At 43.3% G+C, this 16,907-nt stretch overlaps 1 protein-coding gene across 1 annotated transcript in view; it reads left to right on the top strand.

The window, feature by feature from the left end:
- Positions 1 to 14,022, top strand: part of dnaaf5 (dynein axonemal assembly factor 5) — a 157,704-nt gene extending 143,682 nt beyond the window's left edge. Inside the window, exon 13 of the mRNA XM_072481565.1 lies at positions 12,800 to 14,022. Within this exon, the coding sequence (XP_072337666.1) occupies positions 12,800 to 12,939 (140 nt within the window). The 3' untranslated portion in view covers positions 12,940 to 14,022. The remainder of the gene's footprint in view (positions 1 to 12,799) is intronic.
- Positions 14,023 to 16,907: the final 2,885 nt, after the last annotated feature.

Consider the following 16,907-nt stretch of genomic DNA (forward strand, 5'->3'; position numbering starts at 1 on the left):
ATCATTACCATTCTTTTCTAAAATATTTGTTTTGCAGTGCGTAAAAATGTTTTAAACCGCAAAGACAAATAGGACAAGAATAATCTCAAAGGAGCAGTAGACCTTACCATTAAAAATCACACCCAATCCGATGGTAATAGTTTTGTTATATTTAGCTTTTATTCATAGCGGGGTGGCCAAACTTTTTGAACCTTAGTCCCGCATGAAATAATCTTCAGACGGCAGCACTGTGTTCGATCCCGGTCCCAAGTCACTGTCCTGTGGAGTTTGCATATTCTCCCTGTGTCTGCATGGGTCTCACCCCCACAATCCAAAAAGATGTGCAGGGTAGGTGGATTGGCCACGCTAAATTTGCCCTTAATTGGAAAAAATTAATTGGGTACTCTAAATTTATTTTTTTAAATGATACGCTTCAGACATTCAAGAGCCACAAGACACGGACAACCTTTGCAGACATGTTTTTATTACTATTCTTGCCCACACTTTTGTGAGGAAAACCGTATAAACTATTACAATAGTAATATCCCTCAAGTAAGAGAAAACTTGCAGTTATCAGGGTTAATCATTGCTAGAGGTAGACAGAACAAATCTGCTTCACTGAGACACATCAGAGCCAGCACATGCTCACTGCTTAATTGACTCTGACAGCCTTGTTCTTCCAATGTGGAAAATCAGTCCAGAGGTCTTTAAAAAAGGACTGATTGTACTTGGGGTATGGGAGTGTGAAGGCGAGAAATTGGAACCACCCACTGAGCAACAAATTTGAATCAGTGACTGTGTTCCAACACAGTATTACATTCTTTTGTTCTGCATTAAACAGTTTTCCTCCCTTATCCAGACAGAGGCTGCAAGTCAGAGGGTCAGCAGTGAGAAGCTAGGTTCGGAAGCTGGAGAGGCCATGCCAAAATGGTGCTGATCGCATGGGTCACACTGCCCTACGTCAGACTGGCAGGAATCCACTCCCAATGCTCTCTGGTTCTCTCCCATGAAGCTGTTCGTGGCCACTTTTGAGCAGCCAATGCTTCCTCATAACTCAACCACCCTATGATTAGACTCTTTTCAGGACACCCTCAAAAAACTCAGGCAGGACTTACAAAAACGGCAGGGCCGTAAATCGGGTGGTAGCCAGCCAGCAGCCTATTGAGTCGCACTGTATGTTCAAAAGTGCTCTGTGGGTTCACAAGTTGTGGCTTGTGATTTAACCCCTGATTTATATTCTAATGTGAACTTTGCAATAGCAAATTGCCCCTTCTTGCTCACCATGGCTTCCAAGGCGCTGACACAAAATCCCATTAGAAACATGTGAATATTGAGAATACTGATGTTGCACTGTGAGCTTTAGTGGGAGGGGGAAGAAAGCCAAACGGAAAGATGAAGGAGCATGTAAAATAAAAGAGAAATATTTCAAAGATTGTGAGATCAAAGCTGTTTTTAAACAAAAGGTGATGGGAGAAAGGATCAAAGAAGTTCTAATGATCCAGAAAAACATTCCCCTAACATGAAGGGCCATACAAACTTTTTCAGTGGACTCAAAGAAATGGCACTAATTGCACGCCTGTTCTTGCTCCTTTTTAAATTATTTGTTCATGGACTGTGGGTGTCGCTGGCTAGGCCAGCATTTATTGTCCATCCCTAACTGCCCTTGGGAAGGAGATGGTGAGCTGCCTTCTTGACCTGCTGAAGTCCATTTGATACAGGTAAACCAACAGTGCTGTTAGGAAGGTAGCACCAGGTGTTTGACCAAGTGACAGTGAAGGAATGGCTATGTGGTTCCAAGTCAGGATGGTGTGTAGTTTGGAGAGGAAACCATGTGTCTGTTACCCTTATCCTTGGTCATGGGTCTGGAAGGTGCTGTCGAAGGAGACTTGATGAGTTTCTGCAGTTCTAAAGATCTTCCATCTTGTGGATGGTACATGCTGTTGCCACTGTATGTCCTGTTGGAGGGAATGAATGTTTAAGGTGGTGGATGGTGTGTAAATGAATGGGGCTGCTTTGATCTGGAAAGTGTTGAGCTTCTTGCGTGTTGTTGGAGCTGCACTCATTCAGACAAGAGGAGAGCCCATCGCACTCCTGACTTGTGCCTTGTAGATGGTGATCAGATTTTGGGGAGCCAGGAAGTGGGTTACGTCCGACGGTATATGGCTGGTCCAGTTCAGTTTCTGGTCATTGGTAACCCCCAGGATGTTGATAGTGGGGGATTCAGCGGCGGTAATGCCATTAAATGTCATGGGGAGGTGGTTAGATTCTATCTTGTTGGACATGGTTGTTGCCTGGCACTTGTGTGTCACACATGTTGTTTGCCACTTATCAGCCCAAGCCTGTGTGTTGTCCATTTTCCTGTTGCATATGGACATTGACTGCTTCAGTATCTGAGGAGTCATGAATGATGCTGAAGATTGTGCAGTCATCAGCAAACATCCCCATTTCTGTTCTTATGATGGAGGGACTGTCACTGATAAAGCAGCTGAGGCTGGTTGGGCCTAGAACACTCCCCTGTCTAACTCCAGGAATGTTCTAAGACCGAGATGATTGACCAACAATAACTATCTTCCTTTGTACTGGGCATGTCTCCAACCTGTGGAGAGCTGTCACCCTGATCTCCATAGACTTCAGTTTTGGCCCTTCCAGGGCTCATTAATGCCATCCTTGGTCAAATATTGCCTTGATGTCGAGGGCAGTCACTCTTGCCTCACCACTGGAGTTCAGCTCTTTTATCCATTTTTGGTCCAAGGCTCTAATGAGTTGAGTGGCTCTGACTGAACCCATAGTGAACATCAGTGAACTGGTTGTTTCTGCGTAAGTGCCGCTTGATATACGGTCAGTGACACCAAGCATCACTTCGCTGATGATCGAGATTGGACTGATGGGGCGATAGCTGGCTGGGTTGGAACTTCCTGCTTTTTGTGTACAGGATATACCTGGGCAAGTTTTCACATTGCTGGGTAGATGCCAGGGTTGTAGCTATACTGGAACAGCTTGGATAGGGACACGGCAAGTTTTGGAGCACAAATCTTCAGTACTATTGCTAGAAAGTTGTTGGGCCCATAGACTTTGCAATATCCAGTGCCTTCAGCCATTTCTTGAGATCATGTGGAGTGATACAAATTGGCTGAAGACTGGCATCTGCGATGCTGGGGACCTCGGGAGGAGACTGAGTTGGATCATCCATTTGGCACTTTTGTCTGAAGATGATGTCAGATGCTTCAGCCTCGTCTTTTGCACTGACGTGCTGGGGTTGCCTGTCATTGAGAATGGGAATGCTGTGGAGCCTCGTTTTCACATTAGTTGTTTAATTATCTGTCTATCCCATGCTGCTTCTGCTGTTTGACATGCAAGTAATCCTGTGTTGTGGCTTCACCAGGTTAACGCATCATTTTTAGATATGCCTTATGCTGCTCCTGGCATGCCCTCCTGCACTCTTCATTGAACCTCAGTTGATCCCCTGACTTAATGCTACTGGTAGAGTGGGGATATACCGGACCATGAGGTTACAGACTGTGGTTAAATACAGCTTTACTGCTGCTGATAGCCCACAGCACTGCATGATGACCAGTTTTGGGTTGCTAAATCTGTTTGAAATCTATCTCATTTAGCACGATGGATCTTCATGAGTGGACAATGGTCACTCATAATCAGTACTGTCATGGACAGATACATCAGCAACAAGTAAGTCGGTGAGGACAATGCCAAGTAAATGTTTCTCTGTTATTTGCTTCATCTCCCTAGAAGACTCAGTCCAATAGCTAAGTCCTTTAGGGCTTGGTCAGCAGTGATACTACCGAGCCACTCTTGATGATGGACTTTGAACTCCCCCACCAGAGTACATTCTGTGCTCTTGCCCCCCTCAGTGCTTCCTCAAATTGGTGTTCAACATGGAGGAGCACTAATTCATCAGCGAGGGGGTGGGGGTGGTAGTGATAACTAGCAGGAGGTTTCCTTGTTGATGTTTGACTTAATGCCATGAGACTTCCTGGTGCTTGGAGTCACTGTTGAGGACTCTCAAGGCAGTTTCCTCCTGTCTGGATGCCCCTCCACCACCTCTGTTGGATCTTTCCTGTTGGTGGGATAGGACAAGGGTGGTGATTTGGTGTCTGGGATGACTATGTCAGGCTATTGCTTGACTAGTCTGGGAGACATTTCTCCCAATTCTGGCACAAGTACCCAGATGTTAGTAGGGAGGACTTTGCAGGGTCGACAGTGTTGGCCTTTGCATTGGCTTTTACAGAAGGTCAGGTGGTCTTTCCAGTTTCATCCTTTTTGAAGGCTTTGTAGCGCTTTGGTACAACTTAAGAGCCAACCTCATTGCAGTAGGCGAGGCCAGGTAAGGATGGCACATTTCCTTCCCTAAAGAATATTTGCATACGTGAAGGGTTTTTATGGTTTCATGATTGCCATTAGACAAGCTTTTAATTTCAGATTTATTCGTTGAATTTAAATTCCACCAGCTGCCATGAAGCATTAGCTGGACCTCTGGATTACTGGTCCAGTGCCATTACCACCATGCCATCACCTTAACAGATTGGTTGGTTTAGCCAGGGACATTTTGAACCCTACATTACTGGGGATTTGTTAACCTCTCCCTACCCCTGCTCAACTTGTTTGCTTGTCCTTCCGTACAGCCATAGCACGACCGTACCAAAATTATGTGAGGCATACCAATGAGCGTGACTGTGTTGAGGGAAGCAGGTAATAACGAGAGAGGGCAGGTGTAATAAAGGTGAACACAAAGCGAAGGGACGTCTGTTAAGAATTTCTGATACAGAATGTATCTGTTAGAATGAAGACAGCACAACGTGCTTGAGTTTTAAATAGGGCAACGGTTCATCCATTTCTCTTTTTTGTTTTTCTTTGTCCACTGAAGCTTTTGGATTGGGATACGGTGTGACAAACGTCACTTTGCTGCCAGGACCTACTGTGCATTTTATGTCAGTTTCATTAGCAACATATTAATTTAAGGGGCTGAAGTGAACCTATTAATACATTGAATTGCTGATGTAGTATGTTGGCATCATGGAGCATAAAACTCTTATTGGATAGATGCGCTATTCCTTCTTAATTTTGGCCGTTCTAATGTCATTTCAGAATAAGAGCTGCCAAACAGCATTGCGTATTATGGTTCATTTGTGTGGATAATATTCCCAGCTTTAGTTGTGTTTGATAATTAACTCTTGAAGTTAATGTGCAATATTTTAAGCCAAATTGACATTGCAAGACAGCAACGGTTTTGGGGGAACCTAGCTCCTGTTGCCAAATAATACATGTTCGCACCATAAGTTGGACTGTTCCAAAGAACCTGATTTAAACACCACCACTGTTTGGTGCACCATAGCTTGCATGTTAAACTAGTGGTAGTATCTAGATAATGTCAATGAAGAAAGGTTTGCATTTGTGAATATACCTAACCAGATTCGGCTCTGAACAATAAAATTACTTTTATTTCTTTTTGTGAATGGACATGTTGGGAACTGTTGTGTCCGTGAATTGAACTGTCGCCCTCATCATTTCATGCCTATTTTATCTGCTTCTTTATCACACACTGAGTGACTTCCTGCCCCTAGGAAGTACTTGGGTTTAGCTCTATTGACAGCACTTTAATCCCTTGTCAAGCCATAAAGGTTCAGTGGGTATTTGGTAACAGAGTTTCTTCTAACATAGAGGACTCTGTCTGGTTTCAGATTTTCTCTCATTCAATTTTGAAACCCTATTGCGGAGTTTATTTCAGGACATTTTGTGCTATCGTAGTTAACTTTTTTCTTCCAGCAGGCGGAAGCCAAAAAGGACAAAAATAAGCTCCGTAATGCACTATACCAATGATAGGACTCTGAATCATCGACCATAAAGTTCACTGTGTGAGCTGCACCCCAATGTGTGTTTTCCCCTTTGAAAAGGCTCAGTGAGCCCTAGGTATTTCCTTATTCTATGTACTCACATTATGGTGGCTATGTTTAGCTGTGACAGGGAATGGACTGACAGTCTGGACCTGTGCCCTGGGGAGCAGGGGGACCCCAGACCCCTTGAGCCATGTCCAGGGAAGTGGCCTAACCCCTCAACCTGTGTCCTGGGAGGCTTGACTGACCCCCTCAGCCTGTGTCACGGGAAGCTGCATGACCTCCTCGCTGGTGTCCAGGAAAGTGGCCTGGCCCCCTTGACCCGTGTTACGGGGACCGTCCTGACCAGATTTGTTTTCCTGCCCATGTGCAGTTTGCTGATCTCCACTAGTTTGACAGTAGAGGGTGTTGCATTGTCCCTGAGTTGGACGAGGAATTGAACCATGGTTCCTGCTCCAGCAACCTTTAGAAAATGCTCAGCATTGGTGACTCTCGTGAATCAATAGTCTGCCGAATTCATGTACTTGAAAAACGTCACTTGGATGAGGGTGCCGGCAAAACTATGGTTGGCTTCAGGAGAGGAGGAGAGGACATTAGTAACTCCTCCAGAAACTTGTGTTCTGCCTCTCTGTCACTGTGCTCTTTGCTCGAGTATTTAAAGTTCTGGTGGCAGTTCTCCTGCTGTACACAGCCATTCACCGGAACATGGTGACATATAACACCTTTGTGAAAAATGCATTAATTCTAAATGTACTAAATATGTGGCATTCAGTGCATTTGTATAAATAAACTGCATAACTCGAATGACTGTATTGTGCTTGGTGGTATTTGCTGTTGTAGTTTTTCAAACAGTACTTGTCTGAGTTTTGGTACTTTAAATAAAAGCTGATTAATCCATTGAAGAATCATTTCATTAAGAAAACCCTGTGCTTTCACAATTGATATTTACACTTCACTGAAATGTCTCCACGTGAATACTTGTTCCAATAAAAATATAAAATATATGAATGAAGGTTTTTTCAATACCTTTAATACACTCTGGTTAACTGTAACTTGACTTTGCCAGGTTTCACTTAAGCAAACTGTAAAACACCGCAGTCTTGGCCAAAGTGGTGTAGGTTAACAGCGGCAGTATTGACAGCAATTTGTGCTGGCAACTTGGCTTTCTCTTCCTTTATTTTTTTCTAATTTAGCATTTGCATAATTCAGTACAATGTAATATACCATGGGCGGGATTCTCCGTCCCGTCGCACCCGTTTTCTGGTGCGGCGTGCCCCGCCGGCAGCGGGATGCTCTGCCCCAGCAGCCGACCAGTGGGGTTTCCCGTTGTGGGAACCCCCATGCTGGTGTGAGTTCGCTATCGGCGAAACGGAGGATCCCGTCGATGGAGAATCCAGCCCCATGTGTCTGAACTCTGACATCATTATATACTTTACCAAGTGTCTGTGTGTGTGTTTGTCTTGCTCTGAAATATGCTGCCATGTCTTTTAATACCTACATTGCATTACCCATGGGTGGCACAATAAGAAGGCTGAGGCTTACCTGGTTTACAAGCACATTATTATCTGTTCATCTGAATTGTTCTGCTTCATTTATTTATTATAAGCCTGCCATTTAGGACCAAAATATTTGACGTAATGCTTTGCCCTTGGAACTATGTTTGATTTATTCTTCTCTGACATTGTAGAGTAAGATTTGAGAAAATTTGAGTAGCAAGTTCAATTTTAATTTTATTTAAAACCACCAAAGACACATTGATTTATTTTTTCCTTCCGTCCCCTGAATGTTTGCCAGCTCCTCAGTCCTCTTGTTTTGAGTTCTTGCCAGTAATGAGTAGCAGTACTGTCAGGCAAATGGATAGGCTCTTTCTTCTTGGCTGTTTGCTGCCGACAACTCTGGACATGTTCGAGCAAGGTTTCCATTGAATTTGAGTGCGTCTGGGTCAGTGTTTCATGAGCACTGTAGTCAAAGTGTTATCCTATATTACACTGATGAAAGCAGATACACGCTAACACCAGCCTTTATTATGGTTAGCTGCTTGGAACAAGTCAAAACTTCTATAGCACTGCCAAGTGACCCAGAATGAAAAGGACCGAACATAGCAAGATTTATGGATTTTTGGATCTATTTTTGAGGGACTCTGCAGTTTGAAGAAACATGCTTTGAGAGCATACTCTTTGCTGCTGCTTTTAACTGATATATATGTGCTTTCCATAATTCAATTTTTTTTAAAAGAGTGGTCAATGTTAACATAAGCAGTGCAATATTGGCCTTCGATTCAGCCTCCGCTCCCTCCAATCTCAACATCCATCTTCAGATTGGAAGCAAGTCGTTACCTCTTGAGAGCTTCCAACTCGTACTGCTTTAATGATTGATCGATAGCGAAACTCATTGACTGGAACAGAAAAGGAATCGTTTCCATGTGCTAGTTAGTCTCTTAGCTGAAATCATGCACAAGTCAGAATTTCTTGAAGTTTGAGCATTTTTGTTGCAAGACATCAACTTCTGAATAGTAATTTTGTGCCTTCCACGAATACATTAAGATATAATGTGGATAATTGCTGTGCAACATGCCAACAGTAGGTTACATAGAGTGAAAGAGAGGTGTTGTGGGACAGGGAAAAACTGTCCGGATGAACTGTAAATAATCAAATTCTGAAGGAAATCACACAACTTCAATTCAGCAAGTGGTGGCTCAGACTGGGTTCTTCTATTTTCCAGGCTGATGTTTGACAGAAAGCTGTGCAGTAAAGCAATAAGTGAACAATACTCACACCCACTTTAAACTCTGGTTAAAGGCAGGTCGTGAGGCTGTCATAGATTAAGTGTACTGAGACTGAGATTTCCTTTTAATGTCTTGTTTGAAATAAGTTGCAGAAGTGACCTCCCGGAGAATTCTGTTTTGCCATGCTGCGACTTCACCATGTGTCAGAAACCTTGAAAGTACCTCTAGTGCCATCTAGTGGAGAACTGTGTTATACCAACACAATTAGAAATTGACTGTTCACAAAAAAAAGTTTCAAAAATTATTTAATGGGGTGCGAGTGTCACTTTCTTGTCCATCCCTAATTGTTGTTGAGTTACTGATGTGCGGGTATTGTAGGGCACTGAGCTGTTTACCTGTGTCATGAACTTCACCTGTTTTTTTTTTCTTCCTGGCCTCTTCCCTCAGCATAAATGCCTGCGTGAAAAGCTGACACATTTTTCTGTCTTATTTTTTCTACTGCAGATTTTTAATGCAATTGATTACTTTCTCACTACAGAAACCAGGTGGTTTAAAAATTAATTGCAACGCCATCCCTGTAGAAATAGGACTTCATTATCCACTGGTGTTAATCCAAATGCTAGTTCCACACAACTTCAGTAATTCACAATTAATGGGGATTGTTTGGTTCTTTGATTTGAAACAGAGTGGCTTGTAATTAATTGTATTAAATATGTTTAAACTGGTTCTATGTACTAATAGAAGCTAAAATGTGCCCATGTAAAATGGAACTGGTTCTCATTAGCATTTACCAATAATAATAATCTTTATTATTGTCACAAGTAGGCTTATCTAACAGGCAGCACGGTAGCACAAGTGGTTAGCATTGTGGCTTCACAGCACCAGGGTCGCTGGTTCGATTCCCCGCTGGGTCACTCTGTGTGGAGTCTGCATGTTCTCCCCGTGTCGTGGATTTCCTCCAGTTTCCTCCCACAGTCCAAAGACATGCAGGTTAGGTGGATTGGCCATGCTAAATTGCCCTTAGTGTCTAAAAAGGTTAGGGGGATAGGGTGGAAGTGAGGCCTTAAGTGGGTCGGTGCAGACTCGATGGGCCTAATGGCCTCCTTCTGCACTGTGTGTTCTATGTTCTTTGTTCTAACACTGCAATGAAATTGCTGTGAAAATCCTCTAGTCGCCACATTCCGCCGCCAGTTCGGGTACACTGAGGAAGATTTAGAATGTCCAATTCACCTAACAGCACGTCTTTCGGGACTTGTGGGAGGAAACTTGAGCACCCGGAGGAAACCCACGCAGACACGGGAAGAATGTGCAGACTCTGCACAGGCAGTGACTCAAGTGGCAATCGAACCCAAGACCCTGGCGCTGTGCAGCAACGGTGCTAACCACTGTGCTACCGTGATGCCCATCTAGTCAATATTGGTTTGACTTGGTTAAAGTGTGCATCTTGACCACAGCTGTAGCTGAACAAAAAACAAAGAAATGTACAGCACAGGAACAGGCCCTTCGGCCCTCCAAGCCCGTGCCGACCATGCTGCCCGTCTAAACTACAATCTTCTACACTTCCTCGGTCCGTATCCCTCTATTCCCATCCTATTCATGTATTTGTCAAGATGCCCCTTAAATGTCACTATCGTCCCTGCTTCCACCACCACCTCCGGTAGCGAGTTCCAGGCACCCACTACCCTATGCGTAAAAAAACTTGCCTCGTACATCTACTCTAAACCTTGCCCCTCTCACCTTAAACCTATGCCCCCTAGTAATTGACCCCTCTACCCCGGGGTAAAGCCTCTGGCTATCCACTATGTCTATGCCCCTCATAATTTTGTAGACCTCTATCAGGTCGCCCCTCAACCTCCTTCTTTCCAGTGAGAACAAACCGAGTTTATTCAACCGCTCCTCATAGCTAATGCCCTCCATACCAGGCAACATTCTGGTAAATCTCTTCTGCACCCTCTCTAAAGCCTCCACATCCTTCTGATAGTGTGGCGACCAGAATTGAACACTATACTCCAAGTGTGGCCTAACTAAGGTTCTATACAGCTGTAACATGACTTGCCAATTCTTATACTCAAGGCCCCGGCCAATGAAGGCAAGCATGCCGTATGCCTTCTTAACTACCTTCTCCACCTGTGTTGCCCCTTTCAGTGACCTGTGGACCTGTACTCCTAGATCTCTTTGACTTTCAATACTCTTGAGGGTTCTACCATTCACTGTATATTCCCTACCTGCATTAGACCTTCCAAAATGCATGACCTCACATTTGTCCGGATTAAACTCCATCTGCCATCTCTCCGTCCAAGTCTCCAAACAATCTAAATCCTGCTGTATCCTCTGATAGTCCTCATCGCTATCCGCAATTCCACCAACCTTTGTGTCGTCTGCAAACTTACTAATCAGACCAGTTACATTTTCCTCCAAATCATTTATATATACTACAAACAGCAAAGGTCCCAGCACTGATCCCTGTGGAACACCACTGGTCACAGCCCTCCAATTAGAAAGCATCCTTCCATTGCTACTCTCTGCCTTCTATGACCTTGCCAGCTCACCCCTGATCCCGTGTGACTTCACCTTTTGTACTAGTCTACCATGAGGGACCTTGTCAAAGGCCTTACTGAAGTCCATATAGACAACATCCACTGCCCTACCTGCATCAATCATCTTAGTGACCTCCTCGAAAAACCCGATCAAGTTAGTGAGACACGACCTCCCCTTCACAAAACCATGCTGCCTCTCACTAATACGTCCATTTGCTTCCAAATGGGAGTAGATCCTGTCTCGAAGAATTCTCTCCAGTAATTTCCCTACCACTGAAGTAAGGCTCACCGGCCTGTAGTTCCCTGGATTATCCTTGCTACCCTTCTTAAACAGAGGAACAACATTGGCTATTCTCCAGTCCTTCGGGACATCACCTGAAGACCGTGAGGATCCAAAGATTTCTGTCAAGGCCTCAGCAATTTCCTCTCCAGCCTCCTTCAGTATTCTGGGGTAGATCCCATCAGGCCCTGGGGACTTATCTACCTTAATATTTTTTAAGACATTGAACAATGGTTCTCTCAAAATGCTTTCAGTTAGATCTACTGAAATGATGGAAAAACGAGGCTGAAAAGATCCCACAGAACTATTCTGAAGAAGAACGGAGCACTTTTCTCTGGTGTTTGGACCAATATTTATCCCTCAATCAAAATGACTAAAATGGGCTATCTTGATTGTTAAAAAGTTGCTGTTTCTGGGAGCAGGTTAGCCCTTATTGGAGTTCAGTGGAATGGGAGGCTATCTTATTGAAACACACAAGATCCTGAGGGGATCTGATAGATACCAGAGGGTGTTTCCGCTTGTGGGAGAGACTGGAACCATGGGACACAGTTTAAGAATAAGGGGCGAAATTCTCCTACCCGCCCAGCCACATTTCTGTGCCGACCGGCCGGCGGGAGTCTCCGTAACACCGGCCGGTCAATGGGGTTTCCCATTGTGGGGCACCCCCACGCCGTCGGGAAACCCCCGGGCGCCGGCTGAACGGAGACTCCCGCCCGCGGAGAATGACGCCCAAGATGTCTACCGTTAAAGACAGATGAGGAGAAATCTTTTTCCCGTCAGTATTTGGAATTCGTTCCCAGGGAGGAGTGGAGGCTGGGTCATTGAATTTATTCAAGGCAATGTTGGGCAGATTGTTACGAGACAAGGAAATGGGGGTTATGGGGGGCAGACAACAAATTTGAGATGAGACCACAACCAAATTAGCCATTCTTACTGAATGCAGAGCGAGCTCAAAGCGCTGAATGGCCTATTCCTGTTCCTAACACTGTTCAAAAGAGAAGGAACTACACTTTGAAAGAACTTCAAGTGCTGTAAAGCACGTTGGCAATTATATCAAAGTGTGATATAAATGCAAGTCTTTCTTTCTAGAGGCTGTTTCTCTCAGAGCATCATTAATCTCTGGAATTCCCTACCCCAAAGGGCAGTGGAAACTAGGTAATTGAATATATTCAAGGCTGAATTCAATAGTTTTTTTGATTGACAAGGGAGTGAAGGAGGATGGACAGAAAAGTGGAATTCAGGCCACAATCAAATCAGCCATGATCTTATTGAATAGTGGAACAAGCTCAAGGAGCCGAATGGCCTACTCCTGCTCCCAATTCTTTTCCTTCTTGTGACTTATTGAATAGAGTTTGAGAAAGTGTTCAGGTCTATATTTTTGTGTCAAAAATGCGAAAGGATTGATTTTCCCCCTGTTTCCTCTCAACAGATGTTCTAAAAATAGGAAGTTTTCTTTCTCCATCGCTGCTGACACAAGAGATCGAGGCCGTGAAACACAAACATCGCAGTCCATATTACTGTGAACAGCTGCTGCAACATATTCAGGCACTCAACGGAGACGCCAGCTAAGTCTGGAGCCTGACACCTCAATTGGAGATAGGATACAGATGCTGTGTAGAATCACAGTAGAAATATATGCCCATGGTATTTATAGAAAATGGGGGAAAGGGGCAAAAGTTACACTTGAACAAAATACCGATAAATGATAGATTGGCATCTAAAATTGGCTGAGAAACATTGGTTCATAAATCTTCATCTTGTTTAAATTCTCAGCCTGTCAAGGAAGGAAGTCGCAGGTCTCTGCAGGACATCTTGTATCAAATCGCTGATGGCTTGTTGAAATGCTATCCTAATCTCTAAGCAATAAGTTTTTTTTCAAACTCTGCTGTTCCATTGTATGAATGGAGTTCTTTAAAAGAGCATGTGTGAAGCACTGGAAGATACTGCTCTTACTGTTCCTGAATTGACATTGGAGCTCAGAATATCGCAGTGGTGGAAAATGCTGGAATTACACAGCAAGATGGTTGACATGTAGTGAAGCAAAGAACCGCGTGTTCTAATGCACTCTTGCTCTTGAAGATGTTAATTGGACTGCTGTGTACATCCAGTACTTTCAGATTTCATTTCCGATGCCCAGCAATTTCTGTTTTATTTCCCTATGACTAAACCTGGTGCCTTATTGCTGGGTGGACAGGGGTGATTAAATGGGGAGTTAATATATTAATTTTTCTTCTATATTTTTGTTTCGAGTAACGTTTATTAGAAGTTGTTTGTTTCACTGCTGTTCTTTGATTTTAGTGTCTACATTTCTAGAATCATATTTTAATTTGTGTTTTTGCTATTAAATTAGATTTAATTCCTCCATGAAAATTAGTCACCAAATACAGTGTTTGTTCCTGAAAGAATTATTTTTCTTCTTTTTGCTAGTACATTTGTTTCTGGTGAGTAATTGAATACGCTTGCATTTGCTACTGTATTGTAACAGTTTGCAGTGTCAATATTATGTCAAGTTTACATCTTTACACCAAATTTTATAATTTAAAATAACAGGCCTTTCAACATCTTTAGAATATATTTTTTAAAAACTTTCATTGGAGATTTCAACAAAGAGTTGAGTGTTTTGAGTATCTTTACAATAAAAAAATAAAATTATACTTGTTGTCGGCATTTTAAACAGTACATTTTGCATTGGTGAATAAGCAATGGATTGGGAGAAAGTCTTTTGCGGCTGGGACTGAAGTGTGCGAAGTAAAGGATGGCACTGAAGGAATTATTATCCCCCAGTACAAAAATTGCAGTGCAAGATTGGAGTTTCCAATTGCTAACTTTCAGGTGAATCCTTGAGTGTCTTCTATATTTGGATTTCCTCTGGGAGAAAGTCTTGGCAAGGAGGCTAAGGTTGGTGAGGGAAAGGATTGTTTCAGTTGTGTGCACCTGCTAACAGGGTGGATTACTCTAAATAAGGGAATTTGGGAGGTAAATAATAAAGTCTCTCGGCTCATCTGGTGCATCCCACACAAATCCAAGATGAGGTGCATGCATTTGAGAAAATCTAAAGAAAGCTCCATCCTTGAAAAATTCAGGCTGCAACCAAAGGGTCTTCCTTTCAAGTACCCTGAATAAAAGTACATCCATCCACTGTATTTTTTTTCTTTCTCTCATGTTCCACCATTAGTGTCAGCCGCTCTTGTGATCTGGTGATACCGAATCTGCTTTTTGCATCCATTGTTGTACGAAGGTGCGTTGAGTGTAAATAATACTTCAATCAATATATGAAGAGCTTTCTTCATTTTCTCTGACCCTGGTGTTACGGCCCTGTTCACAAATTTTGGCTTGAAGATGGGCAGGCTGTTGCCTGTCGGTGATCTCCAGTGGATTTGGTGCCTCCCTCCTTCGCTCGTGATTTCTTTCCGTCAAATTCGGCAGATGGTTCCAGCTAAGAGTAGAAAATACAGCGCCTCCTCAACTGTGCCAGGGCTCAGTCAGATAACAGGCCTTGATCTTCCCTCAGCTAGTCTTGTCAGACAAGCAAAAGAACACTGGGATGTGACTGGTCCAACCACAACTGAAGATCCCATGTGATGAAACTTCACACTGTTGGGAAGAATCCAAACCATTGGCCAAACTATCTTCACAGCATCAATGCAGATGATGTGACTTGTCTTATTGTTCACTGTAATATCAAAGGGGCAACGTTTCTGTGATTTTTCTCTGACTGACTAGGCAGTACGTGCAAGATAACAGCTCGGGCATTATCCCCGGTCTCTGCACAAGCTCAGTATTGTGCTCAGTTCTGTTACCTTGGTTTGGATCTCCAGAAACATCTTCAATACTTGCAGCGAGGCCAACAGAATGCCTCGAACGGAGTAGAATGCCAACATTACCCCACTCTTTGCTCCATCAACATAGTGGATGATAATTCTGTTCAGTAAATGGGCTAAATAGCCATTTTTCTTCTGACCTGCATATGATCTTGCAAATGTTTTTATAGCCAAATGTTTTGCGCAGGGCAATGATTGTTGATAACAATTGATAACATTATTGAGTTACTTTTGTGATGCATTGAGAAACGGTGAAAATAATCTGCTGTGAAAATTGGGAACAGATTTTTTTTTAAAAAGAAGCGTTTTGCAATCATTTCATTGCAACTCATAATATCACCCACTCTGCCACGATTTCTTGCTGCTGCTGAAACCCGCATGCCTTTTGTCACCTCTATATTTCATTATTTCAGTCTCTTTGCTGACCTATCCTCCACCTACTGCAAATTCCAGCTCATCCAAACCTTTTGCTGGTACCCTGGCCATGCACAGTGCCTCAATGCCTCAAATGTAATATTGCACCATGCTGCAGCCCCCTCCCTATTTTCTGTTGTATCCTCCAGCCCTGGATGCCCCACCGCGTACTGTGGACTATTCCCCCGACCAACCACCATCCTGCACTGTCTCTTTTAAGACCTTGCTTAAAAAACATGACTTGTTTAATTAATGGGATTTTAATGTCACTGGAAGCCCAGTATTTATTGTAAATTTGTTACGGCCCTTTGTCCAACATCTCCTTTGACTTTCTGTTCAAGGTTTGTTAAACCTTTCTCGTGTATGTTGAGACCTGGCTACATTAAAGGCTCAAGAATCTTGTTTACTCCTATTCACTAACCATTCACTTGTAATATTGATGTGTATCACTTGGTGTCACTAGAGAGTTGATATTAGCTCTGCAAAAGCCAAGTTCTTATCTGATGCGGTACAAGAGTCTCTTTCACTTTACCCTCATTCTCCACCCCTGCTACTCCACCAACATAGATTGAAAGTAAGAAAGCCCTATGTATTTTTTTGTTTCTTCACTTTTTCTTTTTATTAAATTTATTATGCGAGTTTTAATTAAAAATCAAAAAAAGTGGAACTATCTTAATTTGCAATCTACGTGTTGCGCTTTTCACGACCACTGAACATTGCAAAGTGATTTGTAACCAGGCAAACACTTTCAGAAGTGTAGCCACTGTTGTAATATGGGAAACATGGCACCCAATCTGCGCACAGCAAGCTCCCGCCGTCAGCAATGCGATAATGGCCAGCTAATCTGTTCTATGTAATGTGATTGAGGGTTGAGTATTGGGCTCTTCGAAATAGAGCCTGGAGATCTTTTACATCCACCCAAGCAGGCAGAAGGCACCTTGAATTTATGACTCATCCAAAAGATAGCATCTCCAACAGCGCAGCACTCCCTCAGTACTGCACCGGGCGCATCAACTGGGATTTTGGTGCTCAGGATCTGAAGTGGGTTTTCAACCTGAAGCCTTGTGACCCAGAGGTAAGTGTGAGACCTGACTGAGCCACAGCTGATACTCGAGAGAAAGTTGTAATTTCTTAGATGAATATACCTCTAGAAATGTGGCTTGTGTTTGTACGTCCTTATCCCTGGATTCAGCACGACTGCGTCTCATTGCATTATCACAAGAACCTGGACCCATGTAAGTGCTCTGCATCACTCCAGACTTTTCATCTAGATTCTTCCTTTCTCTTTGGGGTCAGCTGTGG

This window comes from Scyliorhinus torazame, chromosome 17, assembly GCF_047496885.1.
Source record: "Scyliorhinus torazame isolate Kashiwa2021f chromosome 17, sScyTor2.1, whole genome shotgun sequence".
Lineage (NCBI taxonomy): Eukaryota > Metazoa > Chordata > Chondrichthyes > Carcharhiniformes > Scyliorhinidae > Scyliorhinus > Scyliorhinus torazame.